Below are 17,825 nucleotides of genomic sequence, written 5' to 3'. Positions count from 1 at the left end.
AGCGAGTAAGGGAATGCTGACGGGGAAAGTAATTCGAGTGCACTAGTTTTCCATTCTGAAATAGTCCTTTTATCAGTGAGATTAGACCTAGTGTTTCAGTGTTTTTAACAATTTAATATGTATTAAAAGTTTCAAAGCCGTTAACAATGAAACAGGCATTCACAGGAATGAGCTTAACCAGGGAAAAATAAGAACAAAGGAAATAAATAAAGGCATTAGCTAGCTCACAAATCCCCAACTATAAAGAGCTGCGAAGCAAATATTCAGTCCTTTTAATCTAGGCCTATAACAAGTTGACTAAAGACGAAGGAAGATATTTAAGCTAGATTTAATCAATAACAGCGACCGCTGTCCAGATTTATCATTCAAAAATTCTCTCAACTATCTAGGTTCGAGAAAGATATCAAGGGAAAAGTTTATAATTTTTAACGTTTTCTAGGAAATTTCAAAAAGGAATCCATTCCTAAGAAAATTGCAAAATACAACAGTAATTGTTTTCTGATAGCTTGTGTAATACAAGAAAAATAAGAGAAACATTAATCTTGGAAACATAACACTTAAAAAAAATCTTAATTTCTTAAAACAATTTAAGTAGCCTGTTCCATGGCGTTCCACATAGTTCAATCCAGAGACTTGTGGGTTGTGTCCCTCTACCAGCAGGTGGAGATAGAGAGAACCTCCGAGGTTTGCTATATGTGGACCTGTGCAGCCAGTATTCTTTCTATCTACCGTGTTTCCCCGAAAATAAGACACTGTCTTATATTAATTTTTGCCCCCCCAAAATGCACTAGGTCTTATTTTTAGGGGCTGTCTTATTTTTCGGGGAAACATCAGGGTTGGCCCGCCCGCCCTCCGTCGCTCCCGGAACTAACCTTAAATGTCTCCTTTCACCTTCGCAGCAAGCAGCAGCAGGGCAGGCCACTCCTTCCTTCCGTGTCCCGCCCTCGCCTGACGTAACGTCCCCGAGGGCGGGGCACGGAAGGAAGGAGAGGTCTGCCCTGCTGCTGCTTGCTGCGAAGGTGAAAGGAGGCGTTTAAGGTTAGTTCCGGGAGCGACGGAGGGTGGGTGGAGGGGGGGCCTGGCGACCTCGGGTGGGGGGGGCGGCCTTGTCCGGCTCTCGGCGGCCCTGCTTTCAAACAAAAATTTGCTAGGTCTTACTTTCAGGGGAGGCCTTATATCTACCAATTCAGGAAAACCTCTACTAGGTCTTATTTTCTGGGGATGTCTTACTTTCGGGGAAACAGGGTAGCAGGTAGAGGGACATCTCTGTGCAGCTCTGGTTTGATCTGGCTACTGGTGTCTTTTGGGCCTAGTTTAGCACAGACAGGGGTTGAGTGGCTGTTTGCAGTTTGTGGTGAACACCTGGTTTTGCCAGGTCCCTCCCTACCTTTCCTCCTTCACCCGGGGCTGTTGGCCTGATCAGGTGTTTCCTTCTCTCCTGACTAAAAAAAACAAAAAAAACTTAAACTTTGTTTTTGTTTAATCATACGGAGAAACTAGACGCTCAGCCGAGTCAGTTTTTGGGGCAGGCGTTTGTGGAACATGTCAGTGCTGCTTCCAGTGTGGGGGATGGAGAGCAGCATCGGGGGAATGTGAGTCCTGCCGCCGTCAGTCCGCAGCAGGTGTTCAGCGTGATGGGTGTTCCCCTCAGGTGTCCGATGAGTTGGAAGCGCAGGGGATAGTTTTGGTGGTTTCTTCGGGGCAGTTAGTGCAGCGTGTGTTGGCGGGCACCATTTTTTCCTCTCATATGCGACCTGCTCCGCATGTGACGGTTGATAGACAAGAGGCGTAGCGCGCTTCTGTGGCACAGGCTACAATGGAGGGAAGCGATGTACAGGGAGCAGGGTAGTCCCTTGCAGTTCCTTTGTCCCCAGATTTTGTTTTATTAATGCACAATGCCTTTCTTTTGAAGAAGTCAGGAGCTTCTCTTCAGGCAGCCCCGTCTCTTCCTCAGCAAACTTCGGTTGCTGCAGCCTCTCAGTTTTCTTACCAAAATGTCCCCGGGTGGCGATTTTGGATTCCGAGGAGCTGACACAGATGGCCCGGTTTTGTCTCCGGGCTCTCCCTCAGAATCTTTGGATTTGGCAGATGAGGTCACCCTGCCCTCTGAGGAGGGGGATGATCAAACGGCGGCCCGTCTTTTTCGCATGGAAAAGCTTCCCTCCCTGATTGTTAGGGCTTTTGAGGTTTTGGCCATTTCCCCCCTGAATTGTCAGGGGGAACAGGTCCAGTGACCTCTAGTATGTCTGGCACCAAATGCCCACCTCATTCCTTTCATGTGCATGAGGCCATGAAGATCTTTATTTCGGCGCAGTGGGATACGTCGGACAGTGGGCTTAAGGTTGCTTAGAGCTATGTCGCGTCTTTACGTGCTACCTGCTCCTGACAGACTTGCTGAAGGTCCCTATGGTGGATTCTTTAATCACATCAGTCACTAAGAAAACCACTCTCCCTGTGGAGGGTGGCATGGCACTCAAGGACCCTCAGGATCGTAAGTTGGAGACTTGCTTGAAGCTGTCCTTTGAAGTAGTGGCCCTTTCCCTGCAGGCCTCGGTTTGTGGCTCCTATATGGTGTGGGCATACATATTGTGGTTACAGAAAGCCTCCTCTCTGGAAGATCTCGTGGCTGTTTTGCCAGCCTTGGAGTACAGTTTACCCTTCGTTGCAGATCTTCTTTATGATCTTTTGAGGGCTTCGGCGAAGGAAGTTTCTCTAGCGGTCACCGCGCGTTGCAGGCTGTGGTTGCGGCATTGGGCTGCAGACGTGGCCTCTAAGTCACGTTTAGCAAGGTTTCCTTTTAGGGGAAAGCTTTTGTTTGGGACAGACTTAGAACAGATTGTGAAGGACCTCGGTGACTCTAAGGGCCAGCGCCTCCCGGAGGGATACACGGTGTTACCGTCCAGGTCGCGGGGCCTCTTTTCAGAGAGCAAGGTCTTCTCAGACGCCTCATCCCTTTCGAGGTGACAGGCGGGCCTTCCTTTCCGGTAACAGAAACCAGCCCGCAGCCAGGTCCACCCAACGATTGGGCCCTGGTCCATATCCAGCTGGTTATTGGGGGCAGACTGTCCCTATTCCTGGTGGAGTGGACCAGGGTAATATCTGACGAATGGGTCTTGAAGGTTATCAGAGACGGCTACAAGTTAGAATTGGCTCGTCCGATACTAGACTCTTTTCTGGAATCTCATTGCAAATGTCCCGCCAAGGTGCGTGTCGTTCGACACACCCTCCTGAACTTACAACGGCTGGGTGCCGTCCAGCCTATACCCCCAGCAGAAAGAGGGTGCGGTCGATACTCCATTTATTTTGTGGTGCCAAAAAAGGGCGGTTCTTGGAGACCCGTCTTAGATCTCAAGTGCGTCAACAGGTCCTTATGGGTTTGGCTTTTCCGCATGGAAACCCTCCGATCGGTGATCACAGCGGTACAGCCAGGGGAGTTTTTGACCTCTCTCGATCTCGGAGGCCTATTTACACATTCCAATCTGGCCTCCCCACAGGCGCTTTCTTTGCTTTGCAGTGCTCGGTCATCATTTTCAATTCAAAGCGATGCCCTTCGGCCTAGCCACAGCGCCTCGGACCTTTTCCAAGGTCCTGGTAGTAGTGGCAGCCTATCTCAGGAAGGAACGGATTCAGGTCCATCCCTATCCAGACGACTGGCTTGTGTGGGCGTCTTCTTTCGAGGAGAGTCGGCAGACAACCGACAAAGTGGTCGGGTTGCTTCAGTCGCTTGGTTGGGTAATCAACTTCCCAAAGTGCAGCCTAACGCCTTCCCAAACGCTGGAATACTTGGGGGTGTGCTTCGATACCCGAACAGGGATAGTTTCTCTTCCTTCAGCTCGAGCACAGCGGTTACAGGCTCAGTTTCGAGCGCTGTTTCAAACTCCTAACCCACAGGCTTTTTTGTCTATGTACAAGTTCTAGGTTCCATGGCCTCCACCTTGGACATGGTAAAGTGGGCCAGAGCTCACATGCGCCCCCTCCAGTGGCACCTTCTGAGCCGTTGGTCTCTGCTCTTGGAGGATTGCGAGGTTCGGGTGCCATGTTCGGCCTGTGTTCACACAATCATGCACTGGTGGTTCATTCAAAAGAATCTGGTGCCAGGCATTCCTCTGGCAACCCCGGACTAGAAGATAGTGACCACGCATGCGTCACTGTCTGGCCGAGAGGCTCATTGCCTGCAACAGATGGCCCAGGGCATTTGGACTTTGACGGAGGCGTAATGATCCATCAACCGCTTGGAGTTACGGGCGATTCGTCTGGCCCTTTGGGAGTTTCTGTCTCTTCTCCGTGGTTGCCCAGTTCGAGTTCTTTCGGACAATGTGATGGCGGTTGCCTACATAAACCATCGGGGGCACCAGGAGTGCACCCCTAGCACGCAAGGCGGCTCTGATCTGCCGTTGGGCAGAGACTCATCTCTCTTTCTTGACAGCGGCTCATATAGCGGAGTCACAGAATGTGCAAGTGGATTTTCTCAGTCGCCACCAGTTGGAGCTGGGGGAGTGGACACTGTCCCCTCTTGGCCTTCGATCAGATAACTGCCTGTTGGGGGATGCCAGAGATGGGCTTAATGGCACCGAATTCAATGCGAAAGTTCCTCGTTTCTTCAGCAGGGGATGAGAGCTGGGCTAAGAAGGCATCGATGCTCTTATTCAACCTTGACCCAGGGGCCTGCTCTATACCTTTCCCCCTTGGCCAATGGTGGGCAGGTTACTGATCCTGGTCGAGTGATCCTAGTGGCCCCGGATTGGCCCAGACGACCCTGGTACACCGATGTGATCAGGCTTCTGTTCGATTGTCCTTTTCTGCTATCAGCCCAGGACGGTCTCCTGTTGCAGGGGCCAGTCACGATGGAGGATCCCTCCCCCTTTGGTCTTACGGCCTGGCTCTTGAAAGGGCCAGGTGGAGAAGAAAAGAGTGTTTGGACTCTGTTATTGCTACGATGCTTTGGGCTCGGAAAAGATCCACCTCAATAGCTTATTCTAGAGTGTGGCGTACCTTTGATTTGTGGTGTGCGAGTTTGGGATTGTCAGCGGCTTCGGCATCAGTGTTATCCTTGCACTTCTTCAGGAGGCTGTACAAAAATCACTCTTGTTGAGTTCTCTTAAGGTGCAGGTGGCAGCTCGGGCATGTTTTTTTTTTAGAGGCTGGCTTCAGGGGGCATCCATCACCTCCCACCCAGATGTGGTTCTTTCTTGAGGGGCGTAAATCATTTGTGCCCTCCTCACATGCCAGTTCTGCCATCCTGGAACCTTAATCTATTTCTCAAAGCGCTTCATTCAGGTGATGAATGAATTTTGTCTTTCTGACCATCTCTTCGTCCTTTTTGGAGGCAGTAAGAAGGGTCGTATGGCATCCAAGGCCACCATAGCCCATTGGTTGCAGGAGGCCATCTCTTCGGCATATGTGGCATTGGGCAAACAAGCCCCTTTGCAAGTTTGTGCTCATTCTATGTGATCTCAAGCTTCCTCCTATGCAGAGTCCCATTTGGTTTTTCTGGGAGATATCTGCAGGGCAGCTACATGGGCTTTGGTCCATACATTCACTCGTCATTATCGGGTGGATGTGGCAGCACGTCAAGATGCGGTGTTTGGCTCGTCTGTGATTTCTGCTGGGTTGGGAGTGTCCCGCCCTACTTGAGGACTGCTTGGTACATTCCACAAGTCTCTGGATTGATCTGTGGGGCGCCATGGAAGGAAAACTCCACAAGAACCTATCTTACCACAACATCATTTTGTATTTGTTCATACCGGAGTTTACGAAGCCTCTCCGGTACTATGTAAGCCACATTGAGCCTGCAAATAGGTGCGAAAATGTGGGATACAAATGCAACAAATAAATAATTCTTACCGTACAATTTTCTTTCCATTATTCCCAACAGATCAATCCAGAGCCCCCCCCCCCCCCCCCCACCCGGGTTTACTGTCTGCAGTTTTGTTGCGGTTGGTTAGTTTTTGGGGGGGTTCCGTTCTGAACGTTTCTTCATTTGATTAAAAAATAAATATAGAAGTGGTGGAAGTATGTTGGTCAATTGGTCTGACAATGTCACGAGAGTTTTCTATTGTTTCCATTCCATTGCTTTGGTATTGTTCATACTGAGGTTCAGCACAGGTCCACATATAGCAAACCCCCAGAGGTTCTCTCTATCTCCATCTGTTGATAGAGGGACACAACCCACAAGTCTCTGGATTGATCTGTTGGGACTAATGGAAAGAAAATTATCCGGTAAGAATTAATTTTTCCTCGCTGTCAGCTGTTGTAACAAAGGACACACAGAAGCATGATCACTTTTCAGCAATGGAAGGTTCCAATATCTCAGTTAAATGTAGCCCAGTTAGAGATTCCAAAGTATCCATACTGTCCCCTACCTTTCCTCTTAAAAAAAAAACCCCCACAGGATATGTATGATGTGCTCTGAGACCATAATAAGAATGATATGGGGCATTTTAAGGACGCTCAGCAAATAATTCATATACATCTCATCTGCTGATATCATAGTATTACAGGGAAGGTTTCAATATGTTTCTAGTCAAGAATATGTTTCTATATAAAAACATCTGAAGAAATGGGCTCTGGTCCTTAAAAGCTCATCTATATATATAAAAGGCACCACTGAAGCCTCCAGCCGGAAGTGTGAAGCGCCAGAGATATCCGGTTTCCCCATGAGTGAAGGAAAACAGCACAGCACGAAATCCCTCTCTCTGTAACAGTGAAGGACTCAGAGGGGGAAGGGGAGAGAGATGCCCTCACTCTCTCTGTAACAAAAACACAGAACAGCAGGAAACAACACTGAAGGACTGGACTCGGAGGGGGGAGGAGGGAGGGGGAGGGAGAGAGGGCAGAGGGCAGGGACACACACACTCCCACATGCACACTTTGAAGAAAACCTTGCTAGCCCCCGTTTCATTTGCATCAGAAACGGGTTTTTTTTTACTAGTGCCTTAATAAATTGGTTAAATCCCTTTAATTGGTCAGACTCTAAAACTACTACTACTTAACATTTCTAAAGCGCAACTAGGGTTACGCAGCGCTGTACAGTTTTACAAATAAGGATAGTCCCTGCTCAAAGGAGCTTACAATCTAAAGGACGAAATGTCAAGTTGGGGCAGTCTAGATTTCTTGAATAGAGGTATAATGGTTAGGTGCCGAATGCGACATTGAAGAGGTGGGTTTTGAGTAGGGATTTGAAGATGGGTAGGGAGGGGGCTTGGCGTATGGGCTCAGGGAGTTTATTCCAAGCATAGGGAGAGGCGAGGCAGAAAGGGCGGAGCCTGGAGTTGGCGGTGGTGGAGAAGGGTATCGAGAGGAGGGATTTGTCCTGTGAGCGGAGGTTTCGGGTAGGAACATAAGAGGAGATGAGGGTAGAGAGGTAATGAGGGGCTGCAGATTGAGTGCATTTGTAGGTTAGTAGGAGAAGTTTGAACGGTATGCGGTACCTGATCGGAAGCCAGTGAAGTGATTTGAGGAGAGGGGTGATATGAGTATAACGGTCCAGACGGAAGATAAGACGCATGGGAAGTATAATATCAAGCATACTCAAACGCTCAACATTCTAAATCTTTCATCGGCAGTGACCTCAGTGACGACCTGTTTCACATGAGCTAACTGCCCCATGACTCGCCTTACTCTTCACTGGTCACGAAACAACTTTTATATTCAATGCTAAGTGCATACTACTTCAATTTAATACTTAAACTTGTAACTCTTTAGTAAATATGGCGTAAACTTAATAATTCTCCAGTATTCAGATCCACTGCCTACACATACCATGTTTTGCTAGTCTTTAAGCCACAGCTTCTTCAGGGTGTGGACCTAAAACAAAAAAACAGCAAGTTAAAACTAGGAAAAGTGGTTGTAAAACTTATCTACATTAAGGAAGACCAATTATAAAGAGCATAGGTGGATATTTTTCTTGGATACGATCAGTCCGAATGGTTTAAACAATGAACTAAATAGGTCCAATCGCATAACTGCTTCACATCAAGGAAGACCAATCAGTGGTATTTAAATGGGTTGGGCTGCTGCCGCCATTTTTACGTAAAATGTTGAGATAAAGGGAGGCATTGGCAGTTAGGTACATTTTGTCAGTGATGGTGGGGTTGTAGATGATTAGTTTTACAACCACTTTTTCTAGTTTTAACTTGCTGTATTTTTGTTTTAGGTCTGCACCCTTAAAACATCTCTGTCTTAGTACCTAGTGAAACATGGTCTGTGTAGGCAGCGGATCTGAATATTGAAGAATTATTAAGCTAAGTTTAAGCCATTTTTCTAAATCTTAAGTATTAAATTGAAGTAGTATACACAGTGTAAGAATGAATATAACGGCTGTTTAGTGACTGATGAGTAAGACGAGTCATGGGCAGTTTGCTCATGTGAAACGAGTGGTCACTGAGGTCACTGGCAATGAAAGATTTATAGTGCTGAGCATTTGAGTATGCTCAATAAATAGGTTAGTCTGTAAGGAAGGTGCCACCTGTCTGTGTCAGTTTCACTTATGCTTTATGTTGCCTTTCCACAAACTCACTCCTGTGTCTGTTTTCTTTCCCTATTCCAGAGAGCAGCCCATCTTTACCACAAGAGCACATGTCTTCCAAATTGACCCCGCCACCAAGAAAAACTGGGTTCCAGCAAGCAAGCAGGCGGTAACTGTTTCCTACTTCTATGACAGTACAAGAAACAGCTATCGGATTATCAGCGTGGATGGAACTAAGGTAGGAAGCTGATAGCTAGTTGATTGACAGATGCATGCATGCTGTTGAGTGACTTTGGGTGATTCACATATAATGCGACTGAAGACAGAAACTTTGAAAATATATTTCTCCGAGAACAAGCATGACGTGCTGTTCTCGTATATGGGGTGACATCACGTACAGAACCCTGGTGCAGATGCTGGCCAGTGTTCCCTTTAGTTTCTGGAAGGTTTTGGCAGGCCCAACTGTGCATGCGCGTCTGCCCTTCCCATCTGCCCAACTCACACGGGACCCGCAGTCTTCTCTCATCTTTGGAGCAGTGAAGACGTGTCTTCATTTTCTTTGTCACTCAGCTATTTCTTCTTGTGGAGTATTTTTCGTACCTTTGTGCCTCTAGTTTTGTGAGTAGCATAGGACCAATTATTATTTAATTATTTTCCTTGCTCCCTCTATCCTCTTAGTTTTCTTTTTCAGCTCTTTTTAAGTTTTCTTGATTTTCTGTGACTCACAGCCTCTGTAGGCCTGAGCTCCCGGCCAGGTTTCAGTTTCAAAAAACCCAAAAACCTTTAAGAATTGAGCTGTTTGACTTCACTGAAGCTGTCTTCCCCGTTGTATCCCACAAACCTTCCAGTAGGTTCTAGTGATGCACACACTATGCTAAGACCATGTCCATGATTGATCTCATTACGAATGCCTAATCTGTTTTGGGCCTGATCATAAGTCTTCTCACTGTGCTCCTTGTGCAGAAGAGAACACAGGAAAGTCAGGAGGTCCAGTGTGAGAAACTTTTTGTCATGCCAAAGTCCAGTCCATCGACGTCAGCATCAAAGGCTTCAGTCCCTATGTTTCTGGTGCTGCTCTGGACACTGGAGATGCATCGACATTGGGGAGGTCTCCCCTTCCTTAACATTGGGTGTTAGTAGTGCCTGTTCAGGTCGAGTATCATTGGACCCGAAACCGAGGACTCGCGTGGATTCTGCATTGTGTTCTTTGGCACCGAGGGGTACCAGTGTTGTGCATTTGAATGAAGAGAGAACCACCAGCATCAGTCCTCATCGAAGCACTGTTCCAGGAGCTCTGGGACATCAGCATTGGCACTGTGAGGATAGCTCCCCCTCTGTGGAAGCAGTGCTAATGTGCTAGTCTCCCTGAAACTGGGACCCTTCCTGAGATTCAGCTCCTATTTCTTTGCAGGCTGTCTCCACACTGGCACTAGTCCCCACCTTTACTGATGCCTGCCCTCGAGGAATGGTTTTAATCATCTTACAAGCTCAGCAGAACTCCGAGGCATCAAGGGTGTTGGTACCGACTATAGTGCCACTCCAGCCCATCCTGGAGACCCATGCCCTGTCTGCTGAGCATTCATCGACACTGGTGTCTCATCGGGCATCAGAGCTGGCACTGCCGAATATGGTGTTCTGTTTCAGCCCCTCAGGGGAGGAAGTGACCCCGGAGTCCAAAGAGGGACCCATATCTTGGCACTCCACCCAGAGCCTGGTTGCATGCTCAGTGGTCTGAGGCAGATGCTTTTGCTGAGTCAGGTACGGACCACTCCTGGGGATCTGATGTAGAGCCAGAGGACCTCTCAGACGAGGGATCCCTTGGCCTACCTTCAGACCCGTCTTCACCACAGGAAAGGAGAAAGTCTCTCCCAAAGGAGCTCTCTTTTACCAACTTTTTGAAGGAGATGGCTGAGGCCATCCCATGTAAGTTGGAAATCAAGGACGAACCCACTGCTGAGATGTTGGACATCCTTGATTTGACTCCCCTCCTAAGGAAGCTGTGACAGTGGCCATGCACAACATCCTTAAGACTGCACAGATAAGAATTGAGAGACCCCACTCACTGCACAGGTTGTTCCAAAGAACATAGACTGTATACATAGAGTGCAGAAGACTCTCAGATTCTAGAAGCTGCAGCTTTCACACCATTCCGTAGTGGTCAAATATGCTCTCAAAAGCCAGAAGTGCAAGTACCTGTGCCTCGACTCCCCCCAGGAAGGGATATTTGCACCCTGGAGTCTTTTGGGAGGAAAGTGTTTCAAGGCTTTGTGCTTATTTCCTGCATCTAGTCTTACCAACTTTACACGAGCATGTATGTGAAGAACTTGGTATGCAGTATGCTGGAGTTCGTGGACACTCTACCTCCTAATAAGGCTATGAAACTCTGTCAGCTATCAGCTAAGCAGAAGGAGTGTTGAAAGCACACAGCCTGGGCAACTTTTGATGCTTCTGACTTGGCATTCAGACTTTCTGCCTTAAGTGTTGGTATGCGTAAACTCTGTCATGGCTGCATGTTTCAGACCTGGAGCAGCGATTCAAGAAAAATTGTCAGATGTCCCTTGCTGAAGTGACAAGTCTTTTTGTGGAAAAGGTGAAAGAGGTCATTGACCTCGTTAAGAAACAATTATACCACTTCATCTGCGGCATCCACTTCTTGGAGGTTTTAGGGCAGAAGCCTCCCCAGCAGATGCTCCAGCCCCAGCAGCAACCTTGGAAATAGGAATGTTTGTAGAGCTGGGAAGTGATCTTTAGTCTACATATTCACATACCACTACTATCTTGAGCAGAACACCCAACGCGATAGCTGGTTTGATCAGACAGTGTTGCAAAATGTGTTTGGAGTCTAGAATCCAGCTCTTAGGCTCATTCTTTTCTGTTTCTGGTTGCACCTTCACAACAGGAAAGTTTATGTTGTTTAGTGTTATTGGTTCATGTTAGCCTTGCCGTTGCGACGCCCTATTGATGATGTTTGTTTTCGGCGAGTCTATTAGCTAGGGATTCCCACATGTGAGAACAGCATGTCTTGCTGTCCTCAGAAAACACCTGCTACAGGTGAGTAACTTTGCTTTCTCTGAGGACAAACAAGACGTATGTTCTCACATACCCTCCAACCTCCCCTAGGAGTTGCATTTGTTCTTTCTTATCTAACTTCTGGTCACACATGAGTTGGGCAGACAGGAAGGTGCTTGCACCTGCACGGCTGGGCCTGCCAACAGCTTCCAGAAAATAAAGGAAAGCTACAGGTGAGTAATTTCACTGTATTTCTATTTAAAACAATATGCCTTTTGAAATCCTTTCATGTCCATGTACCAAGTGAGCATGGAGGTACTGTAAAACAGGAACCATTATGGAGTATTCACTTTTTACCTGTTCAGTCACTATAGAAGTCCCTGGATTTCTTTATTAACTCCTACTTTTCATCAAGGAAGTGTTTGTCCAATAATTGTGTTATGCTTAGGAAAAAATAAGAAGGTGAAGGGAATTAACTATTATGTTATAAATTGTGCTCGTCTTTTTTTTTTTTTTTCCTGATTCGTTTACCAGTGATATCGGGAGCTTTTATCCAGGTCCGTGGAGTCAGTATACCAAACCTTCGACTTTGACTCCTTTGTTTTTCTACTGTCCGACTCTGACTCCTACTGATATTAGGATTTACATTTTTTTGTTCTGGATCTAAAGCAGTGGTGTAGCCAGTGTGTGTGTGGTGGGTAGGGAAGGGTGTGCAGGGGATAGACTGGGGGTGGGGCAAGCATTTCCTTTCAGCCCCCCTCCCGAATTATATCTTTTGCTGGCGGGGATGCTCAAGCCCCACCATCTGTGGTTTCACTACTGGAGCCCTGCAGTTGCTGTCTAAGAAGTGGAGAAGCAGACAGGCTGTTCTAGCTTCTGACGCCAGCACTTCCACGCATGCTCAGTTCAAATACGTGAACTGACCGTGTGTGGAAGTGCAAGTTTCAGCTGCTAGAGCACCCTGATGATTTCCTGCTAGTCAGGAAACACGGGCTGGGTTCCATCAGGGAAACTCTTTAGCTGGTAGAGCTTGAGCACCTGCACCAGCCATGTATTGGCTGCTACAGTGTTGGATGGGGCCTCAGCCCGCAGTGGGGGGGGCTCAGGCTCCTGAGGACTCCCTCCCCCACCCCCTTGGCTGTGCCACTGATTTAAAGTACTGACAACTATAACTTTAGATCCAGGACAAAGATTTGTATGTATAAGTATATATTTTGTTTTTATAAATTTAAATTTTATTTAATGCAAAAAATAATACAAAAAATAAGTAATTTACATCAAGAAATACACTAAAATAATCATCTTCAAGTCCACATCAAGAGGAAGATTTCAGTATGTATAGGAGGAGTAGAAAACATGAATAAGAAAATATTAACTTTATGCAATGCAGGACAAAATAAAATCAAAACCTAATTACATAACCCCCAAAATAAAGAGATATAATTCAGCCCTAATTTAATCTGCAATAACCACCTTATCATCCAAAAAAGTCTCCAGTTGAACAGGATCTAAGAAAATATAATGATTGATCTCGAAGTCTATCAGGCATTTACAAGGAAACTTTTTTTTTTTTTTGTTGTTTTTTGAAGCTGGTGTTGGTACCTTTTTTTTACCGACTCGCACTACAGCCCTACTTTAATCCTTTTCTAGGATAGTTTTGTATGACTATTATTAGCTGCTGTCATAGATGTACTTGGGACTTGATTTTATAAAGCATTTTAATTTATGGATTATGCCCAAAGGGGAGAATCAATTGAATTCCAACACAAAACAAAAGTCCTATTATGTGAAACTAATAACACATTTCTCTCTTCACATCAATGTGTTGTATCTACTTATAGCTCATAACTGGATTGTACATAAATTAGTCTCTTGTTTTTACCTACACATCTTGTGACTGTTTCAGTGCCTAACAGCCAACAGTGTTTAACTTAATTTGACAGCACAAAGAGTGTTCAATATCTTTTGTAGTGCCACAGGGCAAGTGATATGCATATCTCACCACTGGCACCAATATGTAACAGTGCGTCACAAATCTGTTGTCTATACCAAGTCCCAACATAAATTTTTAGTTTGGTTGTGCCCCAAAAAGGTATGGCAAGCTAAGTGGCATTTCTTTTTTTTTCGTAAAAATACTTTTGGACACTTTCTAGGGCATGACCACACTAACAAATTTATGTTGGGACGTGGTATAGACCTCAGACCTGTGATGCAGTGTTAATAAGTACATAAGTACATAAATATTGCCACACTGGGACAGACCAAAGGTCCATCAAGGCCAGCATCCTGTTTCCAACAGTGGCCAATCCAGGTCACAAATATCTGGCAAGATCCCAAAAAAGTTCAATTCATTTTATGCTGCTTATCCCAGAAATAAACAGTGGATTTTCCCCAAGTCAGTTTAATAATGGTCTATGGACTTTTACTTTAGGAAGCCGTCCAGACCTTTTTTAAACCCTGCTAAGCTGATCGCTTATTGTTGCCAGTGGCTGAAGGAGGAAGAGAAAGAAGTGCTTCACTCTTCAGGGGAGAAAATACAGGGCAGGAGAAATACTGGACTTATAGGGCAGGGAGGGGGACAGAAGAGATGTTGGACCTGTGGTAGGGGGGGAGGGAAAAAGTGAAAGATATGCAAACTTTACAAGAATTAATAAATCCATCTAACATTTGTCATGGCAGGACTGGGGATTCACTAAATTCCCTGACCTCACACCACTATCACAGTGTCAGATCAAGTGTGTATTTAAATACAGCTCAATGGATCTCCAGTCCCTCCAGAAGGAGTAGGGACAGGAGCCTGAAATGGGCTCAGAATTTGGAGTTTCTGTGTCATTGGGAGCCTCACTAGATGGTGAGGCTCTGGGAGGCGACGGTGGCAGTCGGCAGTTTGGAGCAGGAGATTCAATGTTGAAAGCACCAATTTAGATTCAGAAAGAGCTGACCAAATCTGCTCTACCAGCCAAACCTGCAAATATCACTATGGATTCAATATGGGACGCACTGGTGAGATTAGAAACTTTTTTTCTACAAAGCTGGGGTTTTTTTTTCCAGTTTTGTCTTCACAGATACATCAATATTCTGCTCTGTTGCAGATTACAGAACAAAGTACCTCTTTTTTGGAAAAAAGAATGGAACAGGTTGATAAAAATATTAAGACTTATAAACTTGTCTTATTAAAGACAATATAGTGATGTACAAAAAAATTGAAAATCTTAGGCAGAGAACCTTAAGATTTATAAATTTCCCTAAAGTGCCTTTTGTAGCTCCTTTGACTGACTGAAGGTTTGAATATCCCTGAGCTGTCCTATCAACCTGTTGCAAAGATTATCATGTTTCTCTCTTTAAAAAGAAAGATTCATCGCTACAAATAGCTACTGATTCTGATATCACCTTTGACCAGTTCAATATGATTCAAACATTGGAGGAGGATAACCTATGATATCAAACCAACTATGCTGATAGTCACTTTTTATGTTGTATACTGATTGCGACTGCTTACTAAAAAAATTTTTTTGTCACAGTGCTGCCCTATTTTTGAATTGCAAAGTAAAATTTTCCTGATGTGGCTAGGTGGACATAGAAGAGATGCCAGCTGTTCTTGAAGCTAAGACCTAGAGTTCAGCACTTTTTTTTGTTTATTTTGCTGAATTCAACTTAACTACATATTTAATGTGTAGTTAAGTTGAATTCTGTAAAATGTTTTATTTGAATCTAACAATTTTGGCTGCTTTTTTTGGACGCTAAAGGTGCTGTTTCTTCCTCCCCCTTTGTCTTCTAGACCAGTGACATCTACTCCGTAGTATATTCAGCCCTTGGCCTGGATTGGCCGCTGTCGTGGATAGGATGCTGGGCTCGATGGACCCTTGGTCTTTTCCCAGTGTGGCATTACTTATGTACTTAGCTTTGTTTAACATGTCTTCTCTTCCTATATTGTTGTTCTAGAGAAATTTATCCTTGAATTGTGCCTTGTCTCCCTCTAAAATTGTGGACTTTAAGTTAGTGGTATGAAAGTTTATCATCTGAAAACTTTTTTTATTCTTTATGGTTGACCCTAGCTTTTGCCTAAGATTTTATTTTAACTCATTTATTTATTAACATTCTAAATCATTACAAGCTTATACACTTGAAAAAGAAACACACATCTTAGTAAAAGTAATTGGAAAAAGAAAAGGAAGAAATAGATTAAACCCATTTCTCCGAATTCCAACTAAAGAAATAATTATAGTTTCAGCAGGCCACTAAAAGGGGAGATCTGAGAGTAGGAAAGCATACACCTTGAAGTATAGGTGAATTTAAAGAAATAATAATAATTCAATTGCGAATTGAAGAAGCCAAAATTAAGCACTAATTTGAATCGGTCCATCTGAGGTATGAGATGGTTCCATCTTCTTTGCAACCAAAAAAGACTTTCTCAGGATCAAAAAAATACATTCTTTTTTGAGGAATAAGTTACACAGCATTTGCAACGAAAACACAATAGGAATTTAGCCCCAAGTGAAACCATCTGAGAATGTAACAAAAGAAATGTCTTCCTTTGTTCCTGTGTAATCTTTGTCAAATCAGGAAAAATCAAAATTTTTTGGTTCATAAAGAGCTTTTGTCTGTGGTGAAAATAAAGCCTCAAGACGTGATCTCTATCTTGAGGAAACACAAAAGTCACAACAGGAGTTGCACGAGGCACAACTTCAGAATTGGATTTCTCAAGAAACTCTGTCAAGTTAAGGCTGTCCTGTGATATGTCTTGTATTTCAAAAGCCTGGTCAGCTCTAGAAGAACTCTTAACATCTAGAAGTTTCACTCACATTTACTGGAATATAATATAACTTAGAAACCGTTGGAATAGCTTATTTAGGAATTAATAATATCTCCTCAAAATAGCTCTTCAACAACTGCAATGCAGATAAAATAGGGTGTTTAGAAAAATTGAGGAAATGTAAATTCAAGAATCTTATGGAGTTTTCCAGGTTCTTGAACTGCCTCGAGGTAACATATTTGTCTTTAACCAGGGCAGATTGAATATTCTGAGACTTGGCAAACTCAGTTGTAACCTTCTGCAATTGATTTTGTACAAGTTTCATGTCTCTATCAATTTTCAAAGAAGATAAAGACACCACAGTATTTGTAAGAGATGTCACAGCCATATGCAATGAATAACATCCCACACTGATTCGAGTGAAATCTGCCCAGGTTTCACCAACGAACAGGTACCTTCAACTGCTGAAGAAATGCTTCTTTCTCCAATGCAATAGGCAAACCCATTACAGCAAAGGATTCCCCCGTCCGCCGGCTTTCTCCAGCTCCTTCGAGAAGAGATGATCCAGGCATAGCACCAGTTTGGAGGGCGCCCTCCTGAGCCTCCGTGCCATCTTCCAATGGAGAGCACTGTGGCTCTATCCCGAACTAAGACACTGCTCCGGGGGGAGTGGCGCTTGACGCTGGTTCGGGCTCAAAGATGTTATCGAGTCTCTCATGGCCGCTGCTTCTGGTGGCACAGTAGGAGGATCCAGCGTTTGTCGGAAAAATTCTTCAGCGGTGGTAACTTGCTGAAAAGGGGAAAAACCTGGGACTCAGAGGCATAGGAGCCAACTTTTCAAAATGATTGGGGGTGCTGAATTTTTTTATTTTTTATTTTTTTTATATACAGGTGGTGCAATCACCCTCCCCCTCCTCCGAGTTCCAGGCCCCCCTCCCTCCGAGTGCCAGTCCCAACCCCAGCCCGACCTCTTCTCCCACAACAGTCCTCCGTCGGTCCGCCCTCGCCTTCCTGCGTGCTGGCCAGAATTTTAAAACGCATCTTACCTCGGGGTCCTGGCAGCAGTAGTCTAAGGCGAGCAGGCGCTTCAGCCTTCCCTTCTCTCTCAGCTCTGGTCCCGCCCTCATTTCCTGTTTCCGCAAGGGTGGGACCAGAGCTGAGAGAGAAGGGAAGGCTGAAGCGCTGAGCCTGCTCGCATTTCACTGCTGCCGCCAGGACCCCGAGGTAAGATGAGTTTTAAAATTCTAGGCGGCATGCAGGAAGGCAAGGGCGGACCGGCGGAGGACTGTTGAGGGAGAAGAGTGCGGGCACCGGGCAAGTCGGGCTGGTTGGGAAGGGAACTTCCGGTTCCGACTTCCGGCGGGTAAAAATATTGGGGGTGCTTGAGCACCCACAGCACCCATGGAGTAGGCGCCTATGCTCAGAGGGAAAGCCCTTAGGTTTCCCTTTTTGCACTTGTTCCCCATATTACAGAGAGAGTGCAGAGACGCCATCCTGTGTCTTCCTTCAGGTGGCCATCTTGGTTCCTGATGTCTAGGATTAATGATGTTTGCCCCTTTTATTTTTCTTTATCAAGATTACTCTTGCAGTTTTTGG

The 17,825-nt window shown here is 45.4% G+C and overlaps 1 protein-coding gene across 2 annotated transcripts in view; it reads left to right on the top strand.

Moving 5' to 3' along the window:
- HOMER2 (homer scaffold protein 2) overlaps nucleotides 1-17,825 on the top strand; it is a 273,575-nt gene that overhangs the window by 146,209 nt on the left and 109,541 nt on the right. For both annotated transcript variants that reach the window (XM_030189607.1, XM_030189608.1), the window contains exon 2: nucleotides 8,549-8,705. In XM_030189607.1, the coding sequence (XP_030045467.1) occupies nucleotides 8,549-8,705 (157 nt within the window). The remainder of the gene's footprint in view (nucleotides 1-8,548; nucleotides 8,706-17,825) is intronic.

The sequence above is a fragment of the Microcaecilia unicolor genome, chromosome 1 (assembly GCF_901765095.1).
Source record: "Microcaecilia unicolor chromosome 1, aMicUni1.1, whole genome shotgun sequence".
NCBI lineage: Eukaryota > Metazoa > Chordata > Amphibia > Gymnophiona > Siphonopidae > Microcaecilia > Microcaecilia unicolor.
The sequence above is the reverse complement of the archived record's forward strand: the minus strand, read 5'-3'. Positions and strand labels throughout refer to the sequence as shown.